We start from the raw sequence: 20,832 nt of genomic DNA on the forward strand, positions 1-20,832 counted from the left end.
CTTCTTTAAAATTCAGCACCAAATAAATGCTTTCCTGTCAGTTATGTCAGGCAAGATTCTGTGTGAGAACAGGGGAATAGCTGTTCTGCAAAGAAAAGGGATTCTGCTGGCAAGTCTTGCTGCCTCCTGGTTCTGATGGCCACTGCTAAGAAGTGATTCTTTAGCAGTTGTTGATTCTTACAGCCTGTTCATCCAAAATGTTGAAAAATAGCAGTTGAAGTGGTTAAGTCGACCTATTGAAATAGGAACATGTCTGTGGATTCATCAAATAATGTAACTTTTTTGGGTCCTGTATAATCCTTGATGAATCAAACCTTACAGCTTCAATGGAAAAGCTGGTCCTTAATTTCCAGGGGAGAGAGCTGAAGCCAAAAGGAAGTTTTGGGCCACCTGGGACCAGAACACAAACCCCATGGTTGTCTACAAGAGTGGCCTTTTTCTAACTGCCTTGAGGTTCTTTGCTACTTTAGTTTTCTGTGCTTACATTTATTTTATGTGTTACAATGCAGTAGATAACAGGTTGTTTTCTGGTGTGTTTTGCAGGGTTTCTGGAGGAGAACTTTTTGACTTCCTGGCACAGAAGGAGTCTTTGAGTGAAGAGGAAGCAACCAGGTTCATCAAGCAGATTTTGGATGGTGTGAATTACCTTCACTCTAAGAAAATTGCTCATTTTGATTTAAAGGTAAAGATGCTGTTTTAGACTTTAGCTGATTTCTAGTTGCTAGTTTTGGTATTTAGTGCCAGTAAGGTCAGGTGGTCACTGAAGATGTTGCAAGATATGCAAGATAGAAATCAGAAAACATAAGTAAAGAATCATTTCACTGGTAGTGGATATTAAATGACCTAAAATGTATTCACATAATAACTCTCCTGGGTTTTAAAGGACTGGGTTTGGAGCTTTGTAGTGTTAAATAAGACGTGTTTTTAAGCAGTGATCTGATTAGACAGAGGATGATTCATCATTATCTCCTCACTTGACAGGGCTCCATCAGCTGCAGTGCCTTATACCACCTAAGGAATCAACCAGTCCCAGAGGTGTGACTGTGACTTTTTGCCATTTCAGTCTGTTCTGGCTGCTTTAAGAACTTTACATCCTGTATCTGTGGTGAACACATGTGCCCTAGATCCATGGAAGAAAAACTGACTTGTTAGCCTGAGGCTAAAACATTCTTGGTCTAAGATTATGATAATAAATTATTCATATGTTCTCTTTCCCAGTGTGGCTCTGACTGAGAATATGTGTTAGCAGGAGCAGTTTCCATGTTGGGATCTGCTGTGGAAAGGCCAGCAGGGAATCAAACTCTCTCACTCTTGCTCTTGAGCTTATGGTTAAGTTCTGACAAATTAATGCATTAAAGCTCTTCATGGGAGATAAATTGAACCCAGAGTTTACTCTGAAACCTGTGAATTGGGGCCATGGAGGGGAGCAGATAAGGCTGAGAAACTTAGTTCAGGAAAGAAGTGTATGACATTTCCCTTAAATCTGGTAAAAGAGGAAAGTCTGTGGTTGAACATGATACTTTTAATTTCACAGTTCCAGCTCCAGATTTTCCTGCAATGCTGTGAGGAATGCCACATGTTCTTTTAATAGCTTGCTATCATATGGTCTAGGACCTCTGATCCCAACTCTACCCATTTTCAGCTGGTAAATCCCAGATCTTCCTGGCCTTGTTGCAGCTGTGGATTGTCTCATAGAGAAGATCATTTTCTCCTTCCCTAAATAGGTTCAGATGTGACTAGAATCCCTCAAGAAATATTTAATAAAGCTTCTCCCAGTGGCTTGCAGTACAGTATAGAGTCAACTGGGCAGATGTTATGAAATATAAAAACCCTTCATCAAAACCATTGTAAATGGTTAGGCACAGGTATGTGTTTCTTGTTCTACAGTGTTGTGTTTGCAAAGGGAAAAAAAAAAGGCACTTGAAAACTCTGTTGCTTTCCAAGATGTTAATATTTTAATAACATAGATCTGTCTTTTATTTTTAGCCTGAAAACATTATGCTTCTAGACAAGAATATCCCTATTCCACACATCAAACTCATTGACTTTGGCCTGGCTCACAAAATCGAAGATGGAGTTGAATTTAAAAACATTTTTGGAACTCCAGAATTTGTAGGTGAGTGACATGTTCCTTTGTCTTGTATTACAGGTTCCATGAGGAAGTTGAGACATCTCATTTCTATCAAGGTGACTTAAATCTAGAGGTTTGCTTTATTTTTCTGGGATAGGTGAGAGGTGCTTTCTATAAACTGGATGTGCTACTCCTGTGAGAGTAAACTGCTGCCAAATAAATGCTTAGTGATGTAAATTCAGGATCGAGATTGTGAAACTCTGCAAATACAAATTATAATTTCTTCCCTTTGGTGCCTGGAGTAAGTAGATCTCCCTGTGTTGTGGTGTGTGAGTACACAGTGACATGGGTACCTCTGTCATTGCTTTCTAGATTAAAATGCCTCACACTGTTCACCTGTTGAGCACAAACCCCTCAACTCCTTCACATTTTACCACCTGATTCTCTTCTTGTTCCTCACTGATCACAGTTATTATCTGTCTCACTTTGATTTTGGGTTAATCCTACTTCTTTCTCCTAGTTTCAATTAGAGGCTTTGGGGTTGGTTTGGGGAGTGAGGAGAGAATTGTAATTAATGTTCCAGTTAAACACAGCTGTTACAGATCCCTTTTTTCATCTTCTTTACCCCTTACTCTTTTCTCCTGCTTGCAATCTTGTGTGAGGATGTTTTCCAATGAGGAAATGTTTCCTATAAAACAGAGTTTGACATGGATAGCAAAGTAGTCTGGCAAGTCATTTCAAACTCTTGCTCAAGAGCTCTTTCTGACTGGCCTTTACAAACTTCCTATAATGGCACCAGTTAAACACAAAACAAAAGCTCCAATTCTCGAGGGCAATAATGTTCTTGGGAGGTGAAATAATTTGTTATTTTTTGTAATTTGCACTGTAATTAGTGTATAATATCTGCTTTACCCTTACTGTTGAGTTGCACTAAGCTTTAAGTTACCCTACATAATCTCTTCTGGACAGCTGTGAACTTAAACTCCTGTTTGGGGTATAAAATTACAAACAATGCATCCTATAACTAACTTTTCTCTCTCTCCCCCTGTTTCTCCCTCTTGGTAATTCTTGTCCTGCTACTCCAGCCTGGTAAAGACACATTATTTCACTGCTGATGTTTAATTAAATGTTTCTTACAGCTCCAGAAATCGTAAACTATGAACCACTTGGATTAGCTGCAGACATGTGGTAAGTTTTTTAGAATGTTAGTACTTTTTTTTCCAGGTTGCTTTACAATTACTTTTTCCTTTTTGGCTCTGAGCAGAATCCATTGCACTGCCACAAAGTAAAACAAAAAACTTAAATACAGCTAATTACTCTATGTTCTGTCATGTCATTTTTATGCATCCTTTTAAATTATAAGATAAGCATTTAATTTCTGCAAAATTACAATGAAAAGCTCGAGTGCTGGCAGTTATAGAGTTAAGTGCTTGCCACTGTCCACTGCAGGGGAGCACTCTTAGAAGAAAACAGTGCAAGCAGTGACTGCTTTTGATAGCTTTATTTCTAAGAGCACTTCGTGCAGAGGAGACCTGTGCACTGATTTCATCTGCTGAGAAGGCAGGCAAATGAGGTCACCCCAAATAAAACATCCTTTGCCTTTCTGATGTGTGCTGTAGTACCCACTAGAGCAGAAATACATGGAGACTCCAGATACCCACATTACTTACTCTTACATGTAAAATTAATTCTTTCCCTGGAACACTGTTCTGTAAAAGAGATGTCAGCAGTTACCTAAGGCCACAGTGGCTCTCCTGCCTGTACTGCAGCTGCTAATTCACTTTTTCATATTCTGTACATTAGGAAGAACACAGGTCATGTATAACCCTTGCCATTGTTCTCCTTTGTTTTTTAGGAGCATTGGAGTCATCACCTACATCCTGTGAGTACAACAGCTTCGCCCCAGTACAAGTGTTCCTGCAGCTCTCTTGCATTAGTACAGGACAGCTCTGCCTGCAGTCACCTGAGGACAGACCTGCACACAGGGGGTGGGCAGTGCTTTGTCTCACAGTGTTGCCCTGCAGCCTTTTCAAGCTGAAAATAAGGGCTAAAATTAGGGGGCACTCTGAGCAAACTGAGAGCAAATGGCCCCTGACACCACTGGGCACTTCTGCTTCCCTTGGGACCTCATCAGCTCCAAATGGCAGAGGATGGAAAAGCCAAGCATATCCATTGCTGGTGGAATGACTGAGCTACCAGCATGTGGAGAGCATAGAAAGGGTAACAGCACCCCTTCCAAGGTGTGTCGTTTCGGGTGGAAACGGGGAGGTTTCAGTTTGCTTGTAAAGGCAGCAGAAGTCTAGATTATTATGCATAAATATGGTCGCCCATGTTCAATTTAAGCTGGAAAAGGAGCAGAAAAGTTGACCCTGGGAACTGAGAATTCAACTTACAGGGCAAAAAAAAGGGTTTGTTGAAGCTGGTAAAGCAAAGGCTGTTTGGGGATAGCATTATAGTCAATAAGCACAGGGGGAAAAGTAGATCACAGAATGCTTTTTAGGCACAGATACTCTTTAGAAGAAAAGTGTGCCAACTGGTGATGAATAAATAAAAGGAGGAAATTCTGACAAGCTCAGGCTCTCAGAGAAATGAGTTTGTGTGGGCATCTGGGGACAAGCAGGGAAGAGTTTTAAGATGGAACTTAACAATTTGGGGAACTGCTTGTGTGACAATGGGTGTGACCGAGGGACAGCACTCCTTGCTTGTCCTCTGGTTTGATATGGGAATTGCAGAAGTGGGCAGTGGTCCTTGGACTAACTGCTCCCACTGAAATCAAGCTCCTGTGAGTCCTGGGGAGCAGCACATGGTGGATATTCTATGCTGGGAAATGTCTCACCCTGGGCTCAGCTGTTCCCTGTGATACTCAGAGGACTAACCTGCTGCCAAGCTCAAAAAAGGGGGCTCTGGCATTGGGTGGATTTGCACTGCACAGCTTGGGGCTCAGGACAAGTTTGGAGGCCTGAAGGGGAGGGATTGTCTTTTCAGTGTGGAAAATAAATGTAGTGGAATTAAATCCACTCTTCAGCTATACCAAAGGCTTAGACCTTGAAAGCTGTAAGGGGTATGGGCTGAGAAACCTGACTCAGTGCAACAAATTCCCTCTGTCCTGCAGTGCACAAAAAGGGAGGGAAGCTGGCTGAGCCCAAGCTCAGGGAAAGGGGTTTGAAATGTTGTCCAGATCCTTGTTTTTTATGAGCATTCTGGTCTCCAGTGACACACCTGTACTTGCCAGGGCATTAAACTGTGTAAATTCTATTTATGGGTGTCCATATATGATGAGAGGAGAACTTAGGAGTTGAGGATAAGCAGGTGGGAATGCTTGGCATGCCATGAGTGATGCACAGAGCCAGCTGCTCTGGGGGTCCTTCAGTGGCATTGAGGGCTCTGTGCTGGGGCAGAGTTACAGGGGGAGTTTCTGTGCTGCACCCAGGGGAGGAGATGTTTTACCTGCTTGACTGGTTGTCATGGCCGTGGGGATTAAGGTAGAAAAATGTCTCCCTACAAATGATCAGCAATAAAGAACATGCTTTGTATCATGGGAGGGGGCAGCTTGCACCATAAGCTGTGGACTAGGAATTTGCTTGCCTTCAACTATGTGACTGAACCTGGGGGTTCTGATTGGCAGGAAGCTGAACATGAGCCCAGGTGTGCCCAGGTGGGCAAGAAGGCCAATGGATCCTGGCCTGGCTCAGGAACAGTGTGGCAGCAGGAACAGGGCAGTGATTCTGCCCCTGGACTCAGCGCTGGTGAGGCCACCCCTGGAGTGCTGTGTCCAGTTCTGGGCCCCTCAGCTCAGGAAGGACATTGAGGGGCTGGAGCAGGTCCAGAGAAGGGAACAGAGCTGGGGAAGGGTCTGGAGCACAGGTGCTGTGAGGAGAGGCTGAGGGAGCTGGGGAAGCTCAGCCTGGAGGAGGCTCAGGGGAGACCTCCTCACTCTCTGCAGCTCCCTGCCAGGAGGGGGGAGCCAGGTGGGGTTGGGCTCTGCCCCCAGGGAACCAGCAGTAGGACAAGAGGGCACATCCTTGAGCTCTGCCAGGGGATGTTTAGGTTGGACATTAGGAACAAATTTTTTACCAAGAGAGTGATTGTGCATTGGAATGGGCTGCCAAGGAGGTGGGGTCACCATCTCTGAAGATGTTTAAGAAGAGCCTGGATGTGGCATCAGTGCCATGGTCCAGTTGACAAGGTGATGTTGGGTCAAAGGTTGGACTCGATGATCTCAGAGGTCTTTTCCAACCTGATTGATTCTGTGATTCTGTAACTACTATTGCCTGTTAATTTGAAAGCCTTTTGTTCTGAATTGTTCTGAATAAGCAGGGTGTATTTATGATCCTGCTGTAGCACACGTGGCAGCAATCAAATGGGTGCCATCATCAGGTGTAGAGACCAAAATGCAGACGAGCCCTCAGTTCAGTGACCAGTGGAGTGATTCACTGGGCTTTAGTGCTGAGGTCTGCCTGCTGTTACATGTTTACAGGCTGTGAGTCAGGATATGACAAAAGTCATTTGCATTAGATATTAGAATTTGGGAATGCTCTGCTTTTACAGACCTCCAAAACTGGGTCCCAAAGAGCAAAAAAAATCAGAATAGAGAGAGCACTGCTGGCTTGGGCTTCCAGCAAGAGGCCAGAAGGTGGAATTACAGCTACTTCACAGCGCAGTTTGGGGAGAGGGCAAAGAAAACAAGGCTCTAGACTAGCTTTCCAAGCTTTAGTTTTGGAACAATGCCCATGGTCTGTGGTGAGGTGCCTGCTTGTAGCCTTCTTTGTGGGCAGCAGAAGTGGAACAAAAACCTAAGAGGGAGTATGTAAAACCTTAATTAAGAAATGAGAGTGACTGTGGTTAATGGCAGGAAAGTCACTTCATCGGAGACAGCTGGAGCACCTCACTGGTGCTGCCTTGCTGTGGCAGATGCTTTGGTGTCATTGTGCAATTGTAGAGAGAGAGAAAGCAGGTTATGCACTCAAATGTTTTATTCTCTGGGTAAAACCACATGTGGTAGCTGGGGATTGGTCTAAAAGGCCAGGTGGTGCCATCCAACTTTCTGCTTGCCCCCCAAAATTCCCAGCCAACATGGTAGTGGCAGTGCAGAGTAAAAGGTCTATTGAGCATGTAAACAAGTGGTTTAGTACTCAAAAGTTCAATTTAGAGTTTGCTGCAGTCCTCTTTTGAGCCTGCTGCATCCTGAAACTGTGCTGTCAAAGCTGGACATAATAGATAAGCACAATAATAGCCCAGAAGATGATAAAAAAGGGATGAGATCAAATTCCTTGGTATAAATAGCATTTCCTGTAAACCAGAGTTTTGCAAGTCATTATCCCTGTGTATTGGGGAGGGAGGAACCTGGAGGAGAGGCAGAGCAGGAGGAGTCTGCAGTGACTCTCCTCTGACACTCAACTTTCATGGAGCAATGGTAAATAGAGTCATCAAAGATGAAGATCAACCCTGTCAGCTCATGGATAGTCCAAGCAGGAGGAAAGCTTTCTTTCCAGTAAGGACTGCTAAATGGCATTTTATTATGATGGTGTCTCCATTATATCCTTGCAGCTGGAGCAGGGTGCCGACAGACTGAACATTTGTGTTGTTCAGAAACTGTTGGATTTCATTGCAGCCAAAGTCCATTTGTCTGTGGATTCCTTTCACTGAGCAGCATGGCCCTAGCTCTGCAGTGGAGCTGGGCCTAGGCAAGGCTTCTGATCACACACTGTGTTTTGGAGCCAGCTGAGAGAGATCTCTTGGCTGAACCTGGTGTGCAGGGAACCTGTGGGCAGGACAAGTAGGGGCAGAGCTTTTCCTACCTGAAGAAAATCTACAGAAACACTACTTTATCTGAAGGTGATAGAAGCTTCAGTCTCAGGGATAGAGACTGTCCTCAACTGAAGGCTCTTCTAGTTTTGTTAGCAATGACTTAAATGAGGCACTTAGGAGAGGGGAATGTGTGCAATATGTCTGTGTGCACCCATTAGTGCTGCACTAGAGACTTCCAGGGTGAGTCTGGCTCATAGCCACAGATGTGGTGGGCCAAAGCTGGCCCTGTTGTTTCCCACACCAGAGCCACAAATGTCCTAAGAGTATTTTACACAGTCACTGTCACTTCACCAGGGGTCTTGCGCTGTTTGTTTTTCCAACTGATTCTTCCTTGTGGCTTATCCAGGCTTAGTGGTGCATCACCTTTCCTTGGAGAAACTAAACAAGAAACGCTTGCCAACATCACAGCTGTGAATTACGATTTTGATGAAGAGTTTTTCAGCAATACCAGTGACCTGGCCAAAGATTTTATTCAGAAACTTCTGGTGAAAGATACACGGTAAGGAAAAAATCCAGAAAGATCCATTTGTCTCTCAAGATAAACCTGGTGAAACGTAGCCTGATGAGGTGTGTGCAGAGCTTTCCTTGCAGTTGCATTGCCATTCCAGAGCAAGGCAGGGGGTGCTGCCCCTAGTTAATCACTGCCCCAGAAGCTCTAAGGAACCAAATCTCCTCAGTTAAATTTCATGTTCAGGACTGAATTCTCACCTGAGCCAAGCTGGTACAACAGGGTGTGGCTGAAGGGCTGAAAATGGTGTGCAGAACCTTGAGTTCAGGGTAACTCCCACTCCACTGTTTCAGTCTATTATGAACTACTTACAAGGAGGTGATACCATCCCAGAATATGCCCCCAGTGGTGCCATGCCAGAAAAATCTTTACATGTGCTGATATGGAATTGCTCTAAGTCTCTCTGCAGTCACCCAGAGTTTGTGTGACAGCTCTGCAGATCTTTATTCCCGGTTCATAGGAACCACAGACTTCCTGCTTTTAATAAAGCTCATGCAGGAGTAGCATCTCCTTCCCTGTAACTTTGTCCTGGAGGGAAGTCAGACCACTGTGATTCTTTCTAGTGGCTTCAGTGGGGGAGGAAACAGGTATGAGAGGGCTGTTCAGTCAAGATTTCTGCAAATCATCAGGCCTCAGAGTGGGGAGAGCTAGCTGGGGTTTGAGAGGTTTGCACAGGTCCTGCAGCCTCTTTTTAAGAAAGGAGAAGTCAGTGATAATACTTGTCCCACATCCCTGTGCAACACTGTGTTTCTCTCTTTGATTCTCAGTGCTCTTAATGTGCTGTTCACCAAACTGCCACAATGCAGGAGGAAGTTAGAATTGATCAAGTTTGATTAGGTTTAAGTATTGCTCTCAGAAATGTTGCTTTCAGGAAACAGCAGTTCCTGCAGTGCTGTAATCCTGTTCCAAAGGACAGCTTTGATGCAATTACTGTTGTATCAAAGACACACTTGTATCAAAGGTGTACAGCAAGAACTTATTCTAAGCATGTCAGATGAACAAAACAGATATTGTGTTACTTTGTATGGAAGGGTGCACAAAAATACAGGTAGGTTTTGATGAAGTAAGAATTAAAATCGTGTGGAGTGAGGCCAGTTACCCACTGAAGTTCAGAACAGTAACTAAACTACACAGAAGCAGCAGGCTCAGGGAGTAACAACCCTGACATTTGAGAGTTGGTCCTGGCATTATCCTGATAAATGCTTCATAGGAAGCCTGGGAGAAGGGTGGGTCAATGGACTCGTGTACCAGGAATTTCTCATTCAAGTCTGTGGGGGTTTTGTGTTGATGTTTTTTAGGAAGAGGCTTACGATTCAGGAAGCTCTGTCTCATCCCTGGATAACGGTAAGACTGCATAAACAAACAGACCCTGGTTTTTGCTATGAGCAAAGCAGGGATCATATTCTCACTCTTAGTGGTGTGTTACATGGAAAACTGCCCCCTAAGTGCTTAGTGATCCTGGGTGTCTCAAAGAGATCTACTGGGAACAAATTGGCTGGGTCTGACTAAATCCCTGGATTTCTGCAAATGACTTCTTTTATCAGCATAACTTTCAAAAAGAGGGTGACCAAGCTCTGATCTTTATTGCACATTACAGCCTCCCAAATTGGACTGGGCTTTGCATTTTTCCATCCTTTTTCTCTATTTGCATGGACACATGTGTTGAGTTCAGTGTTTTCTTGAATTGAGAGTTGACTGCTAGTCAGTGTGGAAAATGGATTTCTCTCAAGAGATAACTGCTGTGTACCACGTGTGCTGATGTGCTTACATTTTGTGTGTCCATACGTATTTTTCATCATAAACATTGCCTGCTTGTGTGGATAAGTCTCTTATTGAAAATACATTTAGCTAATCTCAGCATGACTAATGAGGATTTTTGAAGTTCAGTTTTTGCTTTGCGTTGCACAAAACGTTAATTGGAGTTTTTCCTCTCACAAGTATCCACAGCTTGAGACTATTAACTGCTAAAAATTAACATGAAAATAAGTTGCAGCTGCATTATTTGCTCTTATCACACTGGAATGAATGCACATCACTTGTCACATTTGTTTTTGGGCTCGTGTGTTTGGTGTCTTTTTTCTTTTACTCATATGCATGAAGGCAAGCCTGTGTGAGCAAAGGATCTCCCAACACTGTGGAAGTCCAGGCTGCATCCTCTGTGTGCTGATTTTGAGTTCCTGCCCTGTCTTGTGAGCGCTCAGTAACACTGGTTCCTCTGTCTGGTGACTCGCCAGCTGAAAGAAGAAACCAAAGTGCAGGAGCCCAAGAAGGTTGGGAGCACCCAGCTGAAGACGAAGCGGCTGAGGGAGTACACCATCAAGTGCCACTCGAGCATGCCCCCCAACAACACCTACATCAACTTCGAGCGCTTCGCCCGCGTCGTCGAGGACATTTCCCGCACGGAGCGCGGCTGCGGCACCTTGGCCGCGTCCCGGGACTCCCTGCAGGAGGACGTCGACGCTCTGCTGTCCATCTATAACGAGAAGGAAGCTTGGTACAAAGAGGAGAACGAGAGCGTGCGGCACAAGCTGTCCCAGCTGAAGTACGAGTGCCGGAAGATCGAGTCCCTGAGGAGGCATTTGCAGGAGGACATCAAGGCCGTGGACACCAGTCTGGCAGGCGTAGCTGGGAAATACACTGGTCTGCAGGGCCAGTATGAATCCCTCAGGCAGGAACTTTCTGAGGAACTCAAGTGGATACAGGATTTAATGAGCAGTTTTCAACTGGAAAATGAAGTCTGTGCGAACAGAAACTTCGACTCTGTTTTCAGCAAAGATGTTAACGAATCCCTGATGGAGCTGCTGAACAGATCTCGCTGTGAAGAATTCCTTGCAGGGTTGAACCTTGGTGTAGCAGAATCCCATCAGTGATGCTGAGATCAGGCTAGGGGCAGGGTTTGCTGCCTCTTTCCAGTACATCAGTTTAAAAAGGTCCCAATGTACAGATTCTCCCCAAAAACATCACCTAGAGTTAAAGTAGAAGTTCTGAGGTATTGCACAAGGTGCTGACCAAAGCCATAATCTCCCAGTGCTTTGTAGTGTTGAAGGTTTTTTTTCTGTGTGGTTTTTTTTTTTTTTTTAGAGTGTCTGAACTTGCAGGAACAAGGTTCTCACAGTGGTATGGACATATCTAAACCTACAGCCTTTTGTATTGCCTATATCATAGTGCATTGTGTATTACAGTTGCTGAAGGTACTAAGTTATCAACTTGGAATAAGGAATAAGTCAGCCTGTACTTACTAGAAACTGGGTGCCTGGAAACTAATGCAAATCTCATTATAGTACCTTTGGTTGGCTGAAGGAAACAGTGCAGGCAGTCCTACAGACCACATGAGAGAAATATTTGCAAAGGTTAACTCTGTCCTGTAAAACAAAGTAAACAGTGTAGTAATTTAACATTTAGCCAGTACTGTGGAAATTCTCTGTGAAATTGCTGCCAGTGAAGAAAAGGATTATTTTAAAGCCAGTTGTGCAGGGTGAAGTCTTTTACCATCAGAGGTGTTACCTGAATTTGAAACTAAAGGATTTAGTTATCTGTCCTATACCAAAGAAATCCTATTCCAAAGACACCACTGGGAACTTGTAATGAACAAATAACTGCAGTTTTACAGTGCAAATGTTAATATGTGACTGAGAAGTGATATCATAGTCCTCTAGTTTGTTTTCTACAGTGAAGAAGATGACAAACTACAACTAACTTAATCTGTGGTGTGGGGTTTGAGAGTAGTGCTCTTGCTGTAAAGATTTTTTTTTCCCTTAAGCTTTATAAAGTAAAAGAAAAGTTGACCCAAACTTGAATCCTGCCCTGCTGTCTTGTGTTCAAAGAACCCATTTGGTCATACTGTACCAACCTGCACAGGTGTTCCCATCCCATTTTTGAACTCAGTAAATAGTTATTTATGCAGGGTGCCATTGTTCCCTGCAGGTTAGTTAGAGACTGAAGATGTCAGGCTGCTGTGTGCTGTGGGCATTTGCTGCAAGGTGACTTTGTGCAGCTGCAAGAATCAGTGAGATAGTAGCTGATGTCCATCTAGAGTGGATCTTATATGTATAAAGTATGTCTTTCACTGCCCCTCCTCCCTTCTCCTTTTGCAGAGGAGTTAATGACCTAAATAAATGGAATTGTTGTTGTTCCTAACATGATTAAGAAGAATGTTTCTTACTTTGTGAGGACATGGCAGCAGGGGGGCCACTGTACTCTGCAGAAATTGGAGGAGAGAATGCTTTTATCTTTTTATCTCAAAGATGTGCAGAGGCTGGTGGGAATTCAGGGTTCTGAAAGCAGTTGTTCAGCTGGGGGATTGTTGCTCCCGTCACCGTACTCGGAGGAGGATGGAAACTGGACGTGCTCCCTGTGGCCTCGTTCTTGGCACGAGATGTAAAATTCTCAAAAGCTTCCAAGTCCTATGGGCAGCCAGGAGATGACCCTGGCAAGCTGGTGTTGGTGGCTGGGGAGAACTGGGCTCTGTTGTGACAAATAGCACTGAGAGTTTTGTGTGTGTCCATTTTTTATGGTCTCCAGATGCTTCAGTCGTCACTTCTGCAGGTTCCTTTGGTTGGAAGATCCACTGGACGCTATCCAGGGAAACCAGAACACAGGATTCTTTTACGAGGGGGAGAGTTTTAATTCTTAAAATGTAACTTGAAGCCTAGTGAGAGTTTGTATTTGCAGAAAAGCCTCTCAAGAGCGAGAGTCTGCCCTCCCTCAGCCATGATCTCATGTTGTTTGTTCACACAGATTTTCTGTATGAACAAATGCACAATGAGAAGGACCATCAAATGGTCCACTTTGGGTGAGGGTAATGTTGTTGTGACTTGTCCTGGAGGCTGGTTGACACAGTGCTTTTGAGATGTTCTGATGTGAGACAGTGACAAGGTCCCTGGTTTGCAGGGTATGTAAAAGGAGGGGCATTATACACAGGCTGGGGTAGAGTGAGCTGTTCAGTCAGCCACGGTTCTGCTGTGGAAAGGGCACTGGGACATTTGTCATGGTGATTGTACAGCTGACATTTAGCCAGTGACATTTTTTCCAATTCAAATTGATTCCTGCCAGCCTGTTGCACCGTGCTAGCCACTTGCAGCACGAGGAAATGGTATTTAGTGCTTCACTGCCCCAGTTCTGTTGTGTCAGATGGTGCATCACATCTGAATGAGAAGGGGCCAGCTGATGGTTGGCTCCTTGAACTACTGCTGAGATACTGCACAGCTGCTAAACCTGCGGCAGCTGATGAGAAAAGGGCATTTGTAGTCACAAACATTTTCAATTATGTTGCTGAAAAAGATGTTTAAATCATCACTGACGTGTCTTCCTTTCTCCTTTGGTCCTCTTACTGCTCCAGGTGCATGGCTTGGTTGCATTCCAGTCCAGTACAAATATTTCTGTTATCCCCCTCCTGCATATGCAGATCAGAACAGCTGGAATGAGCTGTGAAGGGTTCATACCTGGTCTTTCACTTTTGCCAGATCTGGGTTTGAACCCTTCCTCCCCTCAATCTGTTAGATACAGTTCTCTGGTTTATGCAAATTTTGATGTGCTTTTGAAGTGGAATGTGCTTAATTTTCTGAAGGACTGTGTGTCAAGATTTGTGGAACATCTGTTCCTTAACACCAGACTGAAATCCCCAAATGCTGGGCACATCTGAATTCTGATAGATATTCTTTCTTATCCTTGTTTGCCATAGTCAGGTATTGCAATTCTTTCCTTACATATTTACTGCCAGGGTATCAGTCTTGTGCTCTCATACTCGGGTGTGGTTGAAGGACAAAGCCAGTTTTTTCAGACAGCATGTATCCCTGTCACCAACACCAAATGACAGCCAACTTTTTCCCATGTTACTATAGTGTTGTCATCCAGAAAAAATGCAGGTGGGGCAGATGTGCACTGAGAATCAGCTTGGCAACTTTACTAAAGTGAAAGCAATCCTTAGCACCCTCTAGTTTTAGGATTTTTTTCTGAGATCAAAGGAGTCCTCTCCAGGCACAAGGTGGACTGGATTGAATTATTTTTCTTCTGCTTTTCCCTGTATGAACCCACAGCCTCCCCAGCCAGCACTCTTCAGCCAGCTCCAGTGCACGTGGGCAATTGTACCTATTTTATGCACCAAAGGGAGCCAGACAATTAAATTGCTCTTTTATCTTCCAGCCCATGGACAAGCAACAGGCTTTGGTTCGGAAATCATCTGTTGTTAACATGGAAAACTTCAAAAGGCAATATGCCAGGAGGCGGTGGAAGGTAAGGCAGGGAGCCTTTAACCCTCCTCACGTGGGGCTTCCCAAACCCGGTGGGATCAGAGGGCAGGACAGGGCTTGAGTGTAAAATTGTAGCAGGCAGCAGATAATGAGGTGTTTGGATGTGTCTGTGTGGACATGTGTGGTCAAACTGCCCCTCTTCCCTCTCTCCACAGCTTTCCTACCGCATCGTCTCGCTGTGCAACCACTTGTCCCGTTCCCTGGTGAAAAGGGTCCTGATGCAGGAGGAGAGTTTGGTAGGTGCATTTCCTAAAGGGGAAGAGGAGAAGAACCAGCTTTCCTGTGCAGTGATTTTTGCTGTCCTTACCTGGATGCACAGCGGCTTCGAGTGGGAACCCAGATGGGACCATGGCATCCTCTGTGTGTCTTTAATGGGCTGTACATGGTGTTACTGTGACAGGAATGTTGTGCAGGGAGAGCTGGTGACTCCATAAACCTTTGAGGTGCTGCCCACATTTACTGTGCAAAGGAGCAGCAGCTGATGTTCGGATCCCATGGCAGTGACCCTGCTGGCTGAGATACGAGCAGTCCTGGAGGGAACTTGCTGCTGCTCTTGTGCCCAGCTGCGTGTCATGGAGGGTGGGGGACCCCAGAAGTGCCTGTGACCTTCTGGAATGCAGCTGTGAGGGTCCTGTTGGTTCTGCTTTCCTCCACAGATGATGCACTGATGATACCAGAGCACCATGTGGAGCAGGATGGTATCTCATTTATGTGCCTGAGACATTGTGGCCTTTCTGTTTCAGAGGAACTGTGAGAGTGACAGTGAGGATCTTTCCCAAAGAGAAGTTCCTCCTCAGAGGAGAAGCAGTATATCCTAATGTGAAGAGAATTCCACGGGCAGGAGACACAGGAGACTTCCATCCCTGCTGAAGCAAGCAGCCCTGGCAGCAGACCTTGACTTATCTGAGTCATTGGTGTGATGCTTCTTGCTTCTCAAACAGCACCAACAGCTGGGTGATGGTATTAAATGTCTGCTGAGCATCTTGGAAAACTGGGAAGCGAGATTCCCAGGGAAATGCCACAGCACAAGCACCAGCTGGAGTGCTTTGAGTGTTTCAGTGATACTTCAATCTGTTTGTGATGTCGGCTGCACTCAGGGTGTTGGGTTTCTACTGATATTCCTTTCCTGGAGAATAATTCCCGTCCTGCACAGTGGTGAAGACTTTGTGCATTATTACTGTTTCAGTCAGGGAAATTGTTAGTGAGTTGTCAGGACATTTTGTAATGCAATTTTGGTATTTGTTAATAGCGTGGATATGTGATGGCAGATCTCTGCCAGGTTTTGTTGGCTGTGTGCAGGGCTCTGTCACTGCTGTCACTGAGGAGGAAATCCTGATATCATTGCACATCTTTGATTTTGGCAACAGTTCTGCACTGCAACAAGGACTGTGCTCTGGCTGAGGGCTAACACGACCAGTTGTGAGTACAATTAGTTGAGGCCACTGAGAGGATGACACAGGCCCAGGCAATTTTCGGATGAAAAAGAGAAAAAATGCTGTAGTGATTTACATGCACCCAAATCCAGTGTTTTTACAGGATGATGGCAGGATATTCACCAAAACAGGGCCTTTAAGAACCCCAGGTATTTGAAGAAATAGTCTCTGTTGGACTTTGTTATTGTTGTCAATGTTATTTATTGTCAGCAAATTGGAGATGGGTTAACACCTATTTGTGCAGGTGCTATTTACATGTAACCCAGACAGCAAACATCTGCTTTTTATTCAGGGGGTTGTATCCAAAACTGAGGAAGTGAGCACTTTGATACTGATGTAACATCTTTGCACTGGGAAGTTGCATCATTTTAACTATTATTAGTTTCTAAGCCAGTATTGTTCGATTGGTACCAAAAAAATGTGTATAGAATAGGTTATTTTTTTCATTGAATGTATTTGTTGTTAGAAATTCGTATTTATTTTGCCATTTAATAAATTAAAAATCAGAAACCCTATTAGAAACAACTATGGATGGACAAGGAAACTGTTTTTGTTTGGCTTTATGTTGGTCACTTCTAGGCTGAGGTTTTAGAGCAGAAGGTGTGAACTGGTGTTGAAAATTAGTGTCAGGTGGTTTCCAGTTTCTGAGAAATAAATAAAAATATGCTACTTTTATTTATAACTTTGTATCCCTGCCTAGGTAGTGACTAAAATGCAGTTGATAAGAAAGTATTTCTGTGAAAGGAAGGGAATGTAGGAGAAGCATTGGAGGAGAGAGGCAGAAAGGAGGATTTGATGGAAGAAACATAAAATGAAGGAGGTGGTGGGAGGAAAAAAAGCAGTGGGGGGAGGAAGGAGTGTGAGAGGGACACGTAGGGAGTGAAGGTGATCCTGGACTGGGAAGGTGAAGGAAGGGAAAGAGAATGTGGGTGCAGGAATTGTGGAAGCAGGAGAGTGGATGTTTCTGCCAGTATGGCACTGCATTTTGCTACTATTTATTTAATTTCCTTTTATTTCATGTCTTGTGCTGCCACTTAGCCTGTGAGATGTGCCTGCTCAAGGGATAAGGGGCAGTGCATGGGCTTCTCTTCACATTTAAAAGATGTATTTATGAGCTTTCTGTGTAATTCTTGAGGCAGAATCCTCAAAAAGTGCTGTGTTAAGAGGGAGCAATAACAGGAAAACCTGTTGTTTCAGTGTGTCCTGGTTTCAGCTGGGATAGAGTTGATTTTATTGTTAGTAGCTGGTATAGGGCTGTGTTTTGGGTTCAGCAGGAGGGTATGTTGATCACACTGATGTTTTAGGGGTTGTTCTGTAGTGTTTCCCCAAGTGAAGGACTTTGCAGTTTCTCAGGCTCTGCCAGTGAGGAGCTGCACAAGAACCTGGGAGGGAGCATGGCCAGGACAGCTGACCTCAATGGTCACATTCCAAAGGGACATTCCAGACCATGGAATGGTGCTCAGTGTAGGAGCTGGGGGAGCTGGCTGGGACACAGGTCACTGCTCAGGCTGTGCCAGGCGTTGGGCAGTGGGTGGTGAGCAGTTGTAATGGCATCACTTGTCTTCCTTGGGTGTTACTGCTCTCTCTTTTCCTTTTCATTATTGTTAATTATTGTTATTATTATTATTATTATATTTTGCTTTAGCTCAGTGATAAAACTGTTCTTATCTCAAAGTAACCCACGAGGTTTAATTCCCAGTCCTCCTCCCCTCCAGGACGGGGGGCAGTGAGTGAGTGGCTGTGTTGGGGCCTCGTTGCTGGTTGGGGTTAAACCACAACACGGTGTCTGGAGGGCACCTTTCACAAAGAGAACACTACAAATATAAAACCTGTCCAGCAAATTTTGCCTCCTGCTTTGCCTGGGATGTGGAAAATTGAGTAAACTCCAAGCCAGTGGTGTTTTTCTGAATTTCTGGAGTTTCAGAAGCACCTTCCGTTCCCAAATTAGAGATTGTGGGATGTGTAGGTAAATTGCACTTCTGCAAATGAAGCCCTGGTTAAAATAGCTGTTGGGTTTGGGTCAGGGCTGTGCTCTCATGGAGGTGAGGTCATTGTTCTCCTGTGAAATCCTGGCAACTACTGAGCCAGATGGGGAGTAGGGGAAGGCCAGACAGGGCAGTGCAAGGCCATGTGAAGCTCTGGCTTATTATTTGTACATTAATAAAAGATGTAAGGAGGTGTTTTAACAAAGCCAGGAGAGGCAGCTCAGGATGTTCAGTCTCCATCATCTCTGTGCCCAGGTGAGGTGAGGACAGGCCCCCGGCACCTCCTCTGTGCCCGTGTTGGTGTCATTCTTTACCATTGCTGGTGTTTGAGGAACTACAGGTTCTTTTTATTAAGGGACTAAAGAAAAAGAAAGGCATGGGAGGGAGGGGAAATGGAGAAACTTCATTAAAACAATTTATGTTACAGAATTTGCTTTGGTGGGGGAGAAAAATCTATTTTCTGTGTACTATTTTTGAGCAGTAGGGAACCTGGAGAAAAATGAAGTGATAGTCTGGGGGAGGGGGGGAGAACAAACAACCTCTAAGTATTTTTATTAAAATATTACTATTTTTATTCTCACTTTAGTGCTGATGGTTTTTTTTAATCTACATGTATTTTTATGAAGAGAAATACTGATTATTTTTTTTGTGTGCGTGGTGGGAAATAGTACAGACTGTCAAAAATAACCAGAGGTATTTGTTACTGCGATTTGCTAATAAAATTTTGCGAAGCAGGACGAGGCGTCTGCGTGTCTGTCTGTGTGTCCGTCGGTCCACACGAGCTGCCGTGTGGGCCCGGGCGCAGTGAGGGGGTCGGTCCCTGAATTCTGGGAGGGAGGGAGGGAAGTGGGAGCTGCCCCGGGAAGCGGCCGCGAGAGGGAGCGGGGTCCGGGCCCCTTCGTCCCGTTCCTCCCGGCGGGGACACCCCGGGAGCTGATGCTCCCTCCCGGGATCGGGGAGGGGTCACGGGGGGCTCCCGGGAAGCACAACGGAGGGGATGGGACGGGAGGGACCGCGGGGGAGCCGCCGTCCGGCACCGACACATCGTGTGGCTCGCAGGTGTGCTGAGGTGAGAGGGAAGGTCTGCTGGACCCGATGGATCGTGACGGACCCGATGGATCGTGATGGACCTGATCCCTCCTCAGCCCCGGCGTCCCCACACCGCCCCCGCTGTCCCTCGGCAGGGAGGTGAAGCCTGGCCACTTCGGACCCACTGCTGCCCTCACCTCTGCTCTGTGCTGTCTGAACTCCATTTACTTTTGTTTGCTCCTTTTTTCTAATACGTGCATGTTCCTATACACATTTATATGTAGCTCAGGGAAGCTGTATGTGCAGAGGTGTATTATATATTTAACAGTGTTGGGCTGAGAATCAAAGAGAACTCAGAGGCATTTCTTTTACCTCTCTCTTTTCTGTATGGTCACTGTGACTGGCTGACATTCTCTGTATTTTTCACTTAAATGTCTGCTCTGTCTTCACATAAACCTCAAACCTAACCAGCCTCAGGGGTAGGCAGCACACTGTTTTCAGGGTGTTCCAGTGAGAGGAGTTACAAGTTCAAGTGGCCCAGATGCACCTGATGGCAGGGAACCATCACCTGGAGATGATCACGAGCCTGATGAAGTGAGACTGGAGCAGATCCAGCGGGGCAGGGAGGATGGGGAGTGTTTGTGGGGGATGGCAGAGCTGTGCCCCAGCCGAGTGCCCGGTGTGTGGCAGAGGCTCAGGGTCAGAGGCCGAGCCTGTGATGAGCTGAGAACACAAAGGTTTAGGACAGGCCAGGAGTCGTGGCCCTTGTCATAGCGAGTAACTTTGGGGGTGGTTTGATGCCAAGCCCCGGTGGAGGGGAGGCTGGGCTTTGGCTGAATGAGGGGAGGGAAGGGGTGGCTGAGCTGGGGTTGCCCAGGGCTCTGTGACCCTGCCCTGTGCACGGCACACCCTGTGCCACAAACACGGGGCTCTTGGGTTACTCGGGAGCCTCAGCACAGCCCTTGGGCTCTACCTGCAACTCGGGGTGCCAGAGCCTGCCTGGGTTTCTCCTCAGGTGTCACTGCTGGTGTGGTCTGCTGTTATTTTTAAAGGCTGAGGTGCAGAGACTGTCACCGAGCATCAGCTTTTTATAGCACTTCACTGCAGCGAGTGCCCATCCCTCCCAGAGGTGTAACATGTCCCTACCCTACTTGGAACTCTGCTCAGTCACGGCCTTTTTAGGGTGGGATGTATCTGCTCAGCAAAAACAAGGAAGAGAAACTGTGGCACATCAGTATTTTCTAAAATGTGGGGGTTTTCCCTGAGGATGAGCCTCACGAGCTACATATAATGGATTATTTGAAGCATCTTGTAGTAGTGTCTTAATCTAACAATTATTTGGTGAAAAAAATCTTGTAAGTAATTCGGCTGCCTCTTAAATCTTTTTACTCTGCATACCTGAAATATGTTGTAAGGTTGTATAAAATTTGAATTTAATTAGATTTACTGTTTTGAAACATGGAAAAGCCTTTCGAATTTTTAGCTTAGAGCCTCTCATTCAGTTAATGAAGGACAGGAATTGCTAAATTAACTTTAATTGCATGACTAGGACTAAAGTAACAGAAAACAGTGTAAGGATGGAGTTTTGGTCTTGGTGTTGAGCTTAGTCTGGTCTTCATTCCTGCTGGGGCTTTAAAAGCTGCAGCATATAAAGTGAAGTCCTCAAAAGTCTGCAACGAGCCAAGTCTGATTTTGAAATGTGAATGGTCAAAGCCCATGATGATGATGATGAAAACCTGGGAACATGTAA

At 45.2% G+C, this 20,832-nt stretch overlaps 1 protein-coding gene across 4 annotated transcripts in view; it reads left to right on the forward strand.

The window, feature by feature from the left end:
- DAPK2 (death associated protein kinase 2) overlaps positions 1–18,790 on the forward strand; it is a 42,094-nt gene extending 23,304 nt beyond the window's left edge. For 3 of the 4 annotated variants that reach the window (XM_027657505.1, XM_027657504.1, XM_027657506.1), the window contains exons 4-10: positions 544–682; positions 1,987–2,116; positions 3,211–3,259; positions 3,927–3,953; positions 8,226–8,378; positions 9,686–9,731; positions 10,622–12,178. In XM_027657505.1, the coding sequence (XP_027513306.1) occupies positions 544–682; positions 1,987–2,116; positions 3,211–3,259; positions 3,927–3,953; positions 8,226–8,378; positions 9,686–9,731; positions 10,622–11,257 (1,180 nt within the window). In that variant the 3' untranslated portion in view covers positions 11,258–12,178. Of the gene's footprint in view, positions 1–543; positions 683–1,986; positions 2,117–3,210; positions 3,260–3,926; positions 3,954–8,225; positions 8,379–9,685; positions 9,732–10,621; positions 12,179–14,528; positions 14,619–14,790; positions 14,872–15,378 lie in introns of those variants that run through there. The other variant, XM_027657508.1, reaches the window with a different exon arrangement.
- The last annotated feature ends 2,042 nt before the right edge of the window (positions 18,791–20,832 follow it).

Source organism: Corapipo altera, unplaced genomic scaffold (assembly GCF_003945725.1).
Source record: "Corapipo altera isolate COAL_440 unplaced genomic scaffold, ASM394572v1 308, whole genome shotgun sequence".
NCBI lineage: Eukaryota > Metazoa > Chordata > Aves > Passeriformes > Pipridae > Corapipo > Corapipo altera.